Below are 14717 nucleotides of genomic sequence, written 5' to 3'. Positions count from 1 at the left end.
CTGTATGCATATTTACATTTCTTACACCAGTACGTAAAAATAATCTTCTGGTATTTTTCACGGTACATGGCTGAAAACAGCCCCAACACAACCAAAACAGAACCACACCAGATTTCAGACCAAGAAAACTGACTGTGAATCCTGACAATCCATCAGATACATAAAGAAGGTTAAATAAAGTAGTAATATATATTCTGTTTTGTAAAATGATCTGCTGAGTTTCACTTTATCGTACTTTTTATGTAACCTAGTTTATTAACCAAAAAAAAAACTTAATTGAACTGATACCTAAAGGATGACAATAGGTTGTGTCATTTTAAACATAATTTAAATCGTGCAATAATTAATTTATTTTTTATGGGTTGTCAGGGACTTATGATTTTTGGTCACGTGACTAATATCAATACAATGGATTTCATTTCATCTAGTGACCTGGAGTTAACATTTGAAATAAAATCGCAAGCATTTGATTGCTGCTTAATTCTATAGCTTCTTAGATAACAGCCATAATTTACCCATGTCTTTCGAGTATTCGAACTATGTGATAAGCATTTCATTACTTAAGACCATACAACGATTCATAGTAGCATTTTTATATTGAAATTCACACATTTATTTGAAAGTAATTGTTATCGTTTAACAGTTAACCAAATTTAAAGCAATAACAATAAAATTTAATTCGATGTAGCAAGAAAATGATTATTACAATTATTGAACGAATTAACACCTTTATTTCACATGTTTGAAAATGTATTTTTAATACATAAACAAATATTATTCAATGTTTTAAACTACAGCTGTCAATATGATACGAGCTGATATCAGGTTTATGTATGAGAAGGACACAGTTTTGCCATAAAAGAAACAAATGATCTCACTACTCATTCACCACCTCTCATCTCAAACAAATAACAGATATCTTTATGCTTTTTTTTGTAAAGACAATATCAACATTAATCTTTAAAAAGTATGTTCAAAAAATCTAAGAACTTAAATTTAAAAGCTGATATAACTGATTTTCATGTCTTGGAAATTTCTGGAATTTTTGGTGCCAGTGCAAACTTATTGCTTACTGGCTGACGTAATATAGGTATTTAGTAAGTAACAACAATATATTTTGGAGGAAAAAACCTAAAACAAACACCAAACGACCCATTAACTATACCTTTGTAGGTATGCTCGCATCCACGATTATTGTTTCGAGTTTCAATTTACAATACTCTTTAAGACCTTTGGATTTTTATTTGTATGTATCAATAAGCGTTACAAGAGTTCTGAAAGTATTTAAAATTCTTTCAGATAATTAATATTAACTACATTTATTTCTTAAAGACTTTATTTAATAATATAAAATGAAGATTTACTCAGAATTTAACTCATGCCAATGGTAGGCTATGCTATATTTTATTTATTTAGTACAAAGTTATCAGTTTACGGTGACCACATAAATAAGAACAATGATCCACAATACATTGCCTAACTATTTTTTATAAAATACGATCATTATCAAATTTTGAGTATCAACATTAGCACTCTAAAAATTATAACAATTATTTAATTCTTATATTAAATATTATTATATTAAAATAATTTAATTTTTATAGCATTTTTCCTGAAGCATGTTTGCAAAAATATTTTTATTATGAAATACATTAATTAATATTGGTTTATAATTTTTCAATAAAATAAATAACAGAATTTTGAAAAATAAGTGTAAATTAAAGCCGATCCCTCGCGGGTTAATGCAAGTTTTCGATGCACAATATTGTTGCCAAATACATAGGCCTATTATAACAATCTGTCATCCCATATAGAAAAATTGGATAGTGCGTTTTGTTAAGAAAGCATACAGCAATCGATGCTTGAGTTGTAAGATTGGCCTAATAAATTGATTACAGTGAGTTATTTAAAATGTATTTTTTTCGGGAGTAGTAGTAGTTTTCCGTATGGCACAATTCCGCCTCGCCTCTTCGAAACAGGCGGAAAAGTACCATACTGGAAAAGTGCCATACTTTAAAAAGGACACGTGCTGCTATCTGGCATCATTTGAGTTAACCTAAGAAACTGTTGGAGTTGACAGCGCTGTCTACAGACGAATTCTCCACACTATTCTGAGAAAAGAGGCGTTGTAGTCATTCCATGGAGTGTGTAAAAAAATATGGCACAATTCCGCCTCGTCCTTTTTCAAGTATGGTACTTTTCCAGTATGGAACTTTTCCGTCTTTTTCGAAGAAGAGAGGCGGAATTGTGCCATACGGAAAAGTACCATACCAGTATGGTACTTTTCCAGTGTGGTACTTTTCTATCGCCCCCTTTAGAGTGCATTTCAGATCCCTGAAAGATATTCTACACTTAGATCTGTGTAACATCTTGCCCTTGGCTTCCACACAACTTGAGTGTCTGATGTCTTGTGCAGGACGGACACAGGCGTCCACGCTATTCGCTCGTCTGTTCACTTGGACATCCAGAAACCATGGGACCCAGACGAAATAGTGAAGAGCTACAACAGATATTTCTTGAAACATGACTTTGACATCAGGTGAGCTCATTGCTGTGTTCATTTTGTACGATGGATACTAAAATTTCAGTGTTCCCGGGGACAGGGAAAACATTGAAAACAGGGGACTCTCAGAGATTTGGAAAGGCATCTTTGGAACTTTTAAAACAAAAGGGAAATGGACAGAATGTTAATTAGTTAACTGGATTAGTGATTTGTTAATACTGGTGTTTTCCTTTATTGTCAATCACAAGTTTATGTGTAGTTAAAAACCCATTATTTTGCATAATTTATTAAAAATAAGAGAAACAATCTATTAATCAAATATGTAAGTAATTTAATGATTTGAAGTTCGATAAAATGTTAATAGCCATTCATGTACAATCAATAATGTTTTGTTTCAAAATTTGATCAAAATTTGTGGTTTAATATTACAAACTGGTGACATTGGTTGTGTAGCATTAGTGGAAACGATAACAGCATACACTGTGTACGTTTAGGAAAAGACTCTGTGGTCAGTTTGATGTGTTATGTGTGGTTGAAGCGTGTTTATTTGTAGTTTAATATATTTATGCTATCTTACAAGATTGATTTATGAGACATGGAAATAGGTAATGTTTGGTTGGACAGGAAAACTAAGGGAAACGTTTTAGAGGAAAAGTGTGGGAACCCTGTAACTGTATTTTTTTTTGTATTCGCATTTCGTTGCATCGTGACGCTTGTGTTCGCAGGTTGCAGAGCTGCCAGCTTGTGCCCGAGACCTTCCACGCGAGACACAGCGTCAAGTCTCGCACGTATTTGTATCGCTTGGCGGTCAGGAAGCCGGATGTGCCCGTCTCTAAATGCTCACTGAACCAGATCCCAGTCACAGAGTTGAAGAGATGCTACTTTTTACCGTGAGTCCAGTCATTGTGGTCACTTTGGTCTAGAAAGTTTCTGTCTTTACCTTAAAGGCAAGAAGTTTAAATTCTGTCGTGCGTGGACTCCATACCACAATTTTTTTCTAATTAGTTATATTACATTTGTTGTAATATGTATATTCTGCAGTAAAATGTGTTAGTAATTCCTAGGTTATAAAGCATATCAGTTTTCTGGAAAATTAAAAAAACAACACAAGAGTTTTTAAAAATTGTTTTCTTACCGAGGCTAGTCAACAAACTTACAATTTCCAATCTTCTAGAAACCCGACCTTTGATGTCTGCTCCGCGCAGTCTGCTATGTCCCTGTTTCCTGGCGAGAGGAACTTCCGAACGTTCGCCAAGATAAAGAGGATAGAAGAGGAAGAAGGCTCTGCCCCGCCCACGGTGCGGACGGTCTTCAGATTCGTGATCGAGCCGGGAGTGCCGATGTTCGACAGCCTGTACTCCCCGGACAACTTTCACTACAACTTCTGGAACATTATCTGTGAAGCACGCTCCTTCCTGAACAAACAGGTGAGTTACGTGTGTGTTGGGTGGCAGGGCCGTTGCCGGGATTTCGTGAAGGAGGGGCCCCAATATAAGCATTGTATCATTTCTTTGATGAGGTAGTTTTCTTTCTAATTGAATTTCAAAAGAAAACTGATTGTCACACTAAAATCTCAGAATGGTAGACTTTTAGAACTTCAATGATTAAATGGTAATTGATTTTGCTTGAATAAAGATAACTTGAATTTTTTGGTTTTAAGCAATTTTTTTTTCAATACTTTGTTCGTAAGTGGGTTGATTGATGATTTTGTCGAAACAAGTCACAAATACATAATATACAATTAATGTAGCACACATGTCATGTTTCTATGAAAGACATGCATACAGGAACACATGTGCAAACCGGCGTTAAATTTAGATGACTACTTGGAAAAAATTCCTGTTGTTTCTGTGGATGAGGCACATTAGGCTATAATGTGGGTGGAAATACATCGTTGTAGCCTTCTTAAGGATTTCAATAATCCGAAATTCCTCTGTAGCCATTTTACAGTTCAAAACTCGGGCTAACTCAAATTAGTCTGACTATTACATACATAAACACTTGAAAAGGTTGATTGAATGCTGAAAAAAATATTTCAGTTTGTGACAAGTCTGAGTCGTGCCCAGCTTAGACAATGATTGTTCCTTCTTCATATAAAAAAAATTCGAAAAGTATTCCGTCAGATGTTGATTGTAAAGTTTTGTCTGATTATTAATTTACTCAAACCTGTCTGTGGTTATATTTAAATAAAAGATATTAAAATTAATTTGGTTTGATTTATTCTTCTTTCGATGAAAGTACATGTCTGTCACATGATTCCATAACGTAGCAGAAAATGAAATGCTCAATTATGCAGATTGCTCCTGCAGTTGTGCATGTGTGTGCAAGTGAGTAAAAAAGTTTGTGAGGGTACAAACATGTTTAAGTGTGCAAAAATGTACAAAAGTGTGCAAGGGTGTATAATGTGTGTGCAAAAGTGAGTGCAAGTGTGTGCAAGTTGTACTGTTGGTAGTTTATTTTTGTTTATTGCAACTAGTATTTTAATTTTAGTCTGTACAAGTTTGCACTAAAATATTGGACAAGTCTCATGATACAAAAATTACAATGTTGGAATGACAATAGTTGAAGTAAATATATTTTATATGGTTTTTCATTATCATTTTAAATTTTCCAACCCTGAGTCCTTAATGTAAAAAAATAAATAAAGATATTCAGTGCTTTATCATGAAAAGAATAGGTACCGTAATCAAATTTTTTTTTAATTTTTAATTTTAAGAAACTATATATTTTTGATATTTGTTTATTGTAAATGTCAAGGCTGTGTAAGAAGGTTTTATTGTTAGCATGGAAGTAAATGTTTTTTTTTCTCATAGTGTACCACGTATTGAGTTTCCCAAAAACAGTGACAACGCTAATTGTGCGTTCATAGTGAACTGGCACCAGCGTCTCAGTTTGCTAAGAACTCACAGATGCACTGTCCTTATAGAGGCACAAAAATTAATCTTTTTTTTCTTCTTTTGTTTTGTACTGTATTCAAGTGTAAATTATTCCTTTTATTTTTAAGTACTTTATATTATATAGAGAATATCCCAAATAAAAATAGCTGAATTATATATGCACACTATTGTTATTCAGCTAGGTTACTGACACTGAAAATCAAAACAGTTGTCATATTTGTTTTGTGATTTGTTTTCATGTAGCTAATAAACTCTCACAGGACCTGGGGCGGAATCATGGTACAGTCTTCCTGGATTAAGTTTTATCAGTTTTTCATGTTTTTCCATGGGTTTCAGAGGTGTGTGCTTTGCAGGAAGAAAAAAAAAGTATTGTCTTGTGACATAATAACTATTATAATAGTGATGGGAAAACTAGCTGATTCTTGCTTTGACAATCTTGTTCGTAATGGTCACAATACTGTAAATTTTATAAAGTTAATATTTTTTGTAATGGGCTTGTACCAAAATTGATTTTTTGGTTGTTCTAGTGCTAACAGCATACAATTTTCAATCCTCACCACTCTTTTATCATTATATACTAATTGGCAAATAAACAGCAATGAGTGTATATGATAATCTGTGCATGTTGTGTGAAAACAAGAATGTATGTGAACTGTTAAAAATGTTTGCTTATTCAGAGAAATGTTTTGTTACGTTGGTCGCTTAAGTCCCCAAAAAGTCAAAAATTGCTCAAAAATAAGGAAAACATTTCCATGTGTTTTTTGTTTGCTCCTGATTGAAACTGCGTGATCACCTTAAAATAAAAAAAAATGGTTTATAAAACTTTGCTGTAATGTTTTAATAATCAGAATGCAGTTTGTACTAAATTCCACATTTGGAAATTAGGTTAGGGAATATAAAACCAAGGGTAATCAAACATAAGATATTTGGCAGTTTGACGTGTAATTTTGAAAAGACTTGGAAAGGTCACCAAGTTGTATTCCTGCCTGGGTGGCCTGGCTATGTCCCTGTTGGTAGTTTAGTTTTTTCTTAATTGCAACTAGTATTTTTTTATTTTAGTCAGTACAAGTTTGCACTAAAATATTGGACAAGTCACATGATAAAAAAATACAATGTTGCAATGACAATAGTTGAAGTAAATATATCATATATTTTTTTCATTATCATCTTAAAATTTTTTTCAGTCTGCTTCCAGCCGTGGAGTGAGTATATAGCTGGTCAACCGTCTTTCATGTAAAAAAAAAAGTAAAGCACAAAATTAAAACTATTTTGAAATATATATATATATATATATATATATATATATATATATATATATATATATATATATATATATATATATATATATAAATATATATAAATATATAAATATAATAAATATAAATATAGTAGAAAATCATAGGAGGAATGGTCATAGACACACCAAAATGAGTGTGTCATTTCTCTATGTCCATCACACGGTCATATAGTAAAGTCTGGATAAAATTCGGCAATCACTTAAAAACATGTTTTTTTTTTTAATCCGTCAACTTGCTACAATTCACATTTTTACGAGCGTTATTGGGTCAAGGCTGCCTCTTTTGTGCTGGCAAGGATTGCTAATAAAACGTTGGATTTGCCCCTGTGTCATCAACATGGCTGCCGAGGATGGTTCAATTGGAATCCAAGATGGCTTCCCACTAGCATGTAAATAAATGAAATGCGTGTGCCGGCAGGTGCGTCGCATGGTGGGGGTCTCGGTGGCGGTCGCCCAGGGGCGCGTCTCCGTGGAGAGCGTGCGCCGCATGCTGGACCACCCGTCCCCCGACAGCTGGGACCCCCGGGCCGTGCCCGCCCCTCCCTTCGGGCTGTACCTGGCCGATGTCTCCTACGACCCGCGGGACCTGGTGCTCCCGGGGCCATGAGCTTCCTGGAGGAGATCAGCCGGCGCAGGACGGGCCTCCGCCCCTGTGCCACGCGCGTGACCACCGCGACGGGCTCCGTGCGCGAGGAGCGGCGCCGGCCGGACGGCTCCACCGTCTCCATGCCCGCGGCGTGGCGCTCCCCGGGCTTCGTCGTGGACACCCGGCCGGACCTGCAGGTGGCAGACGTGCTCCCGGGGCTGCTGCTGGGGTCCCAGGACGCGGCCCGGGACGCGGGCGTGCTGCGCGGGCGCCGGGTCACCCACGTGCTGAGCCTGGGCGTGTCCGTCCCGCCCCTCCCGGGGATCACGTACCGGCCCGTCGACCTCCTGGACCTGCCGGACTGCCCCCTGGCGCCCGTCCTCGCCCCCTGCTTCTCCTTCATCGACGCCGCGCGGGGGCAGGGGTGCGTGCTGGTCCACTGCAACGCCGGAGTCTCCCGGTCGGCGGCCGTCGTGATCGGCTACCTCATCAGGCTCGGGTGGAGCTACGAGGCCGCGTACCGCCACCTGAAGGAGAGGCGGAGTGCCATCAGGCCAAACGAGGGCTTCGTCCGAGCTCTCAAACTATACGAAAAGGAGATTGCCACGTAGGCTTCGGACTTTCAGGTACTTACAGCAAAATAAAAAAAAAAAAAAAAAACTTTTAAATTGCTTTACACCACACCCAATTGTGATTTGATTGTTAGGAGCAGATAGTTTTGTGTCTAACCTAGATGAGACAGTAGTGTACATGTGTTTAAAATGTATTACAAATATGTTGTCCGAGTGTTTTCGTTTGCTTTTAATTTTTTTTTTTCATCAAATGTTTTATGTTTGAATTAAAATTCACTTGAAAAGTCCATTAATACCATTTTGTTTCCTTTAATCACACAGAAGTGATTTGGAGCCACTAAAATCTTGCAGGTCTCATCAAAAGCCTATCTTTACCACCACTGGCCAACATCTCTGACCACCCTCACAGCCACCAGCTAGCTACGGAGCTGACAGACCAGCTTTCACACCTGGAAGGGATCTTGCTAGTAGAGGCCTGCGAAGACTTGGAAAATATTAGATATTCGTGAATAATTTGATATTTGGCATTTGATTTGACATATCAGTCATATTTTTGATTTTTTTTTTAAATTATTTGTGTATTAATACATCATTTGGGACTCATTTACAAAAATATTTTGGAAATTATGTAACATTTACGAGTCTAAGCTGATTTATTGAGATACTTAGATTTGTTTTCTGCAAAATTATTTACATATTTTTTTTTATATTTAACAATTAATCATTATATTAATATTGTTAAAAAAATAATACATCAGTTGTATAACTAGTTAGATCAACAAAACAATTTTAAAACTTAAAATTTTAGTGATACAAGGAAATGCTTTGCCAGTTTGTTTTTTTATTTCTCTCCATTTTACACCTTTTTATTGTGTTTACATATTATCTAACACTTTCGACCGAAACAATTCTTTATAAGATGATCTATTGCTGCAGGAAGTTGAAAAAAATAAACTAATAATTTCCGTACAATGTGCACTATCAAATAAATTATAATTTATTTTGAACTTTCCAAATATTATCTAAAAAAAATTTTCTGAGACAATTTTTTGTACGACTAACTTTTGCTGAAAAACTTGTAAATATTACCTACAAATTTTCTCTGAATTAATTTTTGGTGCAACAAACCATTACTGCAAGGGATGGAAATAACAAGGATTGACGGTCAAATAAATCATCACTCCTTTAACGGAGTGTAAGTTATTGTAAAAAAATTTAAACATTATCTAAAACTTTGGCTGAAACCAATTTTTCTTGAGATAAACTATTACTGTTCCAGACTTAATTCTGGACAATATGGGTTTACCTGTAAGAATTGAACTAACCAACAAAATATTTTTTTTTTATTCCACAAGGGGGGGGGGGTAAAAAAAAACCACGTAAGAGAGTGGGAACCCTGAAATAATTCCTTACTACAGGGAACGGTCTATGACTTCCCCAGTATCGCTGGTCCTACAGACCCCAGTGGGAAACATGGTGGGAGTTGCCTAGGCTGATGGGTTTTCTCTGGGTACTCCCCCCACCGTCAGTGCTCATTAGCATCTCATCAGTTGATGTCATGACATCAGCAGGTGACATGTTGAAACTGCATTTTAAACTAACTCTTAGATTTTTTTTTAGTTAAGTGTCCTATAATAATTATTACATTATTAGCCATATTTTTTTAATTGCATCTGGTACAGGAAATTTTTGCTGAACATTTTTTAGCAATTGCAAAATCATTAAAAAATTGATACATGTTTGCAACTGCAGCACAAGATATTTTTTTCTACATTCTTCCCAAACTGTTACTACCAGCTTATCAAGAATGCATACCAATTAATGACTAATTAGACTGGTCAGTATTTTAGTTTCCCCACCTTCTAGAAATAGTAAATGGTGATTTGAAGACTGGAATAAAAAGTGCTCATTTTATTTACCACAAATATTTATTCGATCAAGTGCAAATAAATTACATCTCCATTTATCTCCTTATTACAAAATAAAATATATATATTTCCTTCTCTATCATAGTGGTTAACATATGAAGTTTACACATTAACCCTACAACTCTGTCTGCTCAATTTTCCTTAATACTCTGTCTGGGGTCATATTTGACCCCATCCTATAATCCATTAAGAAAATTTTACTGAACTGCCAATATGTATCGGAAATATTTATCAGAATTTGATCCAGTTATTTCCATAGGTATTGCATGGTTTAATGTTTCTTAGTGTTCACTATACAGTATTACACGACATTTGCAGCATTTTGAAAAGTTTCTTTCACTTAACTGCAAACATCATTCAATCACCTCCATCAGAATTTATTCTAGACTCGTCTTCACAGTTTTTGCATGTAGTTAATGTTTCAGAATGTTCCTTGCACACAAATATATTACATCGTTTGCAGATTGAACTGTATTTGGTGTCCTTTGACCGGGGGCAAATGAAGCATCTTCCTCGCTTTCTCATTTGATTGTTTGGGGTTGGTTCTGGATGTTTTTTTTCTAGAATATCACCAAATCCACACATTTTGATGCTACTAACAATAGCCGTGTTTCTTGCTTGTGGTAAACCGACACGGTGCTCCACTTGAGGCTTTGCCATTTCTTTAGCCAACTTCATTAGAAACAGACGTCTCTCTGTTTTCTCTAAGCCTACGCAGAAAAGTCTGTAGGCGTTGAGTGCAGCAAGATCAACGAGATCATAAAATATAGCTAACGGCCAACGTTTCGTTCCCTTTTTTACAGAATAATGACGGCTCACTTGGTCGAGTGTGTCAACGCCTGATTTTGTGGAGTTGTAAAACAATACAACTTCCGGTTTTCTTTTCAAGTTGTTTTCTACTGGTACTGAGAATAACTGATGTGTAGACAAGAGAATCACAGCCTTATTTTTTTTTGGAACATAAGAAACTAATAGTGTTTTGCCACTGCATGCAAATTTGGTGGTGTTTTCTTCTCTAGTTTTTGAAGGTAGCATCTCATTTGGGATTTCTTTTCGTGAAGAGCGTAGAGTGCCTACAAGAGTTAAGTTCATTTTCAACAATTCTTGACCTAAGTCAAAGCTCGTGAAAAAATTGTCAGTGGTAATGTTTCTGCCACTCTGAGCTAGATGTTTCACTAAATCTGTGACCACTCTCTTGCCTTGATTCACTTCCCTTCCATCACATGATTTTCCAGTGTAAATCTGAAGATTCACCAAATAACCATTTTCACAGTCTACAGCACACCAAATCTTAATGCCATACTTTCCTGGCTTGGAAGGAATGTAGACCTTGAAACTACATCGACCTCTGTATACACAAAGATGTTCATCTACAGTAATGTTACTAGAAGGTATAAAAGATGTTTTGCACTGCACAACAAACAAATCAAATAGTTCTTGTATAGGTTCAGCCTTATTTCCAGTCCTTTCTTTTCTTTCAAGTCTTGTGTTGCAATCATCGAAACGAAGGGAACGCAAGATTGCCTGAAATCGTACCCGTGACATAGTAGCACGGAAAAGAGGAATGCCGTATTCACAATCCCAAAATTCTTCAATAGGTTTCCCACGACCCTTTTGTACACCATACATAATCAGCAAACCTAAAAATGAAATTAGCTCGCGCCTGTCTATATTACGCCAGTCTAATAGTTTTCCCGACATTTTCAGTTCATTTCCCCGTTGATTGGTGTACCGAATTATAATATCTATCATTTCATCTGTAAAAAACTGTTTGAAGCAATCAGTAGCCGAGTTAACAACAACTGTAGTAGGAATACTTGATACAAATCGTTGTATGTTGCGAGATGGTAACCTACGAACTGTTGGTTCTTTAGTACTCCAGTCAATATTTCTACTTCTACTTACAATTATTGTATCTTGGTTTTCTCTTTCTTCATCCGAAGTATAATTTTCTTCTACTTCAATTTCATTCAGACAAATGTCATCATTTTCTTCTATTTGTGTCTCTGTCCCATCATCATCAGCATCACTACCATCTGAATCACTGCTGCTATGAAACAAGTCTTCCATAGCTTGTTCTACACTGTAGCCACGTGCAAAATTTACACCTTCCATAACTGAACTAGAATGAATCCCAAAACACCCACACAAAATTGTTATTTAGCTAACAATCTCAATCTACAACTTTGAGGTTAGCTCACAATAACAACAAAGGGTAGCATCACCAACTCAGAGTAGCCAACTAACGTGTACTAAAATCAATGTTGCCAAATTACGCTTTCTGAAATCAGTGTTAGACGGGAAAACCAATTGACAATTACAAACTAAACAATTAGTTGGCAATACAACCAGTTAACTCCCAGTGTCTACCAGTCTTTGTACTCCCACCCGACTCATGTACATTAAAATCTCTGGGATATACATAGGTTTTTGAAATCTTAGCAAAAGTTACATTTAATCTATCTGGGGTCATAAATGACCCCATCTTAACTGTTTTTATGAATTGTATGTAAACAAGTGCGTAGAACTTGTCGTAAATTTCAATGAGCAAACTAATTAATGCTGCAAGAAAAGTCATTAAACTTCAGACTTGTAGATTAAATTTTAGACATCCTTCCGCCACATGAAAGATGCTTGGGGTCCCCAATGACCCCAGACAGAGTTCTAGGGTTAAATTGAACAAAGCTATTGGTGATGCATCAGAGTTCTGGTGCTAATGCTACATACAACCCATAACAAATCAACTATGGTGATTAACTAGATAACAACTTTCAGGTCCCCTAGTTAGTGTTAGTAACAATATCTGTGAGTACATGTAAATAGCCTAGAACTGTCCGTAAAAAAAAAAGCTGGTGAAAGATATCTACAAATCTTATACACAACATCCCATTTCACTTGTAAAGATAAGTACAACCTAAACTAACATCACGCAAATGCAAGAAATTGTTAACATTGCAGTAGTACGTATTTACTTTTTGAGTTACATATTTCTTGCATTCACCTGATAATATTAAAAAAAAAAAATTAAAATAGGTGAAGTATATAATGTACATATTTTACAGATTATCCAATCATTTGGCTAGTCAAAGACCATCTGTTACCAGTGCTTGACATGCGTTCTTTCATTATGCTTCATTGTTCAGCACTCTGTTTCACATTTACATGTTTAAAAATTAGTGCCTTTTTCACACAAATACCACCTGCATCACCCATCCATGATGTTACTGTAGGTTAGCCTGACAATTTAAGGAGATTAAGTCCCCCTCATTTTGAATGTTTTAAATCATCGCTACAATTTCAATTTTGTGTTTTATACATGTATGTGAGTGTGAGTATAATACATACATACAACATACACACATATCTAAATTTATGGAATTACATATAAGACATAAAAACCTAGTCTTAAAGTCAGGGGGAAGAAGCTTAGACGGAACAAAAATGGTTCAGCTGACCATTAACAAAGATACATCTGCTTTTAATTTGCTTATGGTTTTAGTTTCAGTGTAACTAACAGCTGCATTTACATTCAAGCCTGTATCATAGTTTTTGCTTTGATTTCTGTTAATGTTGGTTGCTATGAATTTATGACCGTTTCAAGTGACATTACACACTGTATATTAAACTGGTGGTTAAGGCTCTGTCTCAAACATGTTGATTTAAATTTTTTTAAATTTCTTTTATTTAAGGGCTATTTATAAAATTTTCACTTGATGCCTACTTTGCATTTGTTGTTATGTCAGAAAATTTTTCAACAGATTTTTATTTAGTGTAATATCATGGGTATATAAAGGTGCACAACAAAGACATACGTGAATTTTAACACCAACCATATTGTACACCCAAAAACACAAGTTGAAAATGTTTATGACAGAATGACAATTACAAGGGAAGTATTGAATTGATATTAAAGAAATAGATGTTAACTAAAAGTAATAACAAAAAAAAAAAGAAAAGAAAATCAACACAACGTGAGTGTGACTGAGCCTTAATACTGATAATAAAACAAAGATTTTTATTTTATTTTACATCTTGTTTTCGAGGTCGCTGGCAATGAATGTATACCAGACACAATTCTCAGAAATAGAGAAAGGAACCATCTCAGCATTTTCGTGGTATGATTTTGGGAATCCATGGAAAACTAAAATCAAGATGGAATGACTCGGGATTCAGAACCCGGTTCTTACGAAATGCTAGCTCAATGTTTTACAGTTTCGTCACCTCGCTCGGTGACAACACAGAACATAACACCGGGTTTTAATCGACGCGCGTCCTGCTTTGCGTCTGAGGCAAAGCACTATGTCCTGGTTGTTGATTGTCAAATCTGTCTGCCCTGTTCGAGAGACAGGCCTATCATTCCACGATAGAACTTTTAACAAATTTTGTTTAACTCTGCATTATTTTGATTCCTTGTCATTTCTCTTGAATGATAAGTACATTAGGTAATCATTACTGGAATTGCCTTCTCAGACACCCAGCAGTGTGACATGAGACAACCAATTAGATCAACACACACACACACTGCAATGAATATAAGTGAATGTAGGTTTGCTTGACATACATTTTGAAAACACAACCCATTATATTCGAGGTAAAAACTTGACACACAAAAAAATATTCCTTTAACACACCACCCAATAATGAATGATTGGGATTGAGGCACTAATTGGTACGTATACTATCAAGCACCGGTAACAATTATTTATATTTATGTATGAACCACTGAAGTCACTACATTATGTACTGGCAGTTTGCAAGTAATCCCTGAAATGTAACATGTTCTGTAAAATTTATTTTAGGTACATATTTTTAGAATGCATTTTCACAATTTTGGTGTGTGCATGATTAAGTAAAACATTTTTCTTAAAAAACATTTACTCTATTAAATATAAATATATATATATATATATATATATATATATATATATATATAT

General features: G+C 35.4%; 1 protein-coding gene across 1 annotated transcript; it reads left to right on the top strand.

Annotated features, from left to right (window-relative positions):
* Positions 1–7423: 7423 nt before the first annotated feature.
* On the top strand, positions 7424–7894 carry LOC134536440 (dual specificity protein phosphatase 19-like). The gene has a single exon (XM_063376154.1). It carries the CDS (start codon positions 7424–7426, stop codon positions 7892–7894), a length of 471 nt encoding a protein of 156 aa, XP_063232224.1.
* The last annotated feature ends 6823 nt before the right edge of the window (positions 7895–14717 follow it).

Source organism: Bacillus rossius, chromosome 11 (assembly GCF_032445375.1).
Source record: "Bacillus rossius redtenbacheri isolate Brsri chromosome 11, Brsri_v3, whole genome shotgun sequence".
In the NCBI taxonomy this organism is placed as follows: Eukaryota; Metazoa; Arthropoda; class Insecta; order Phasmatodea; family Bacillidae; genus Bacillus; species Bacillus rossius.
Note: the sequence above shows the minus strand (reverse complement) of the source record. Positions and strands in the feature narration are given on the sequence as shown.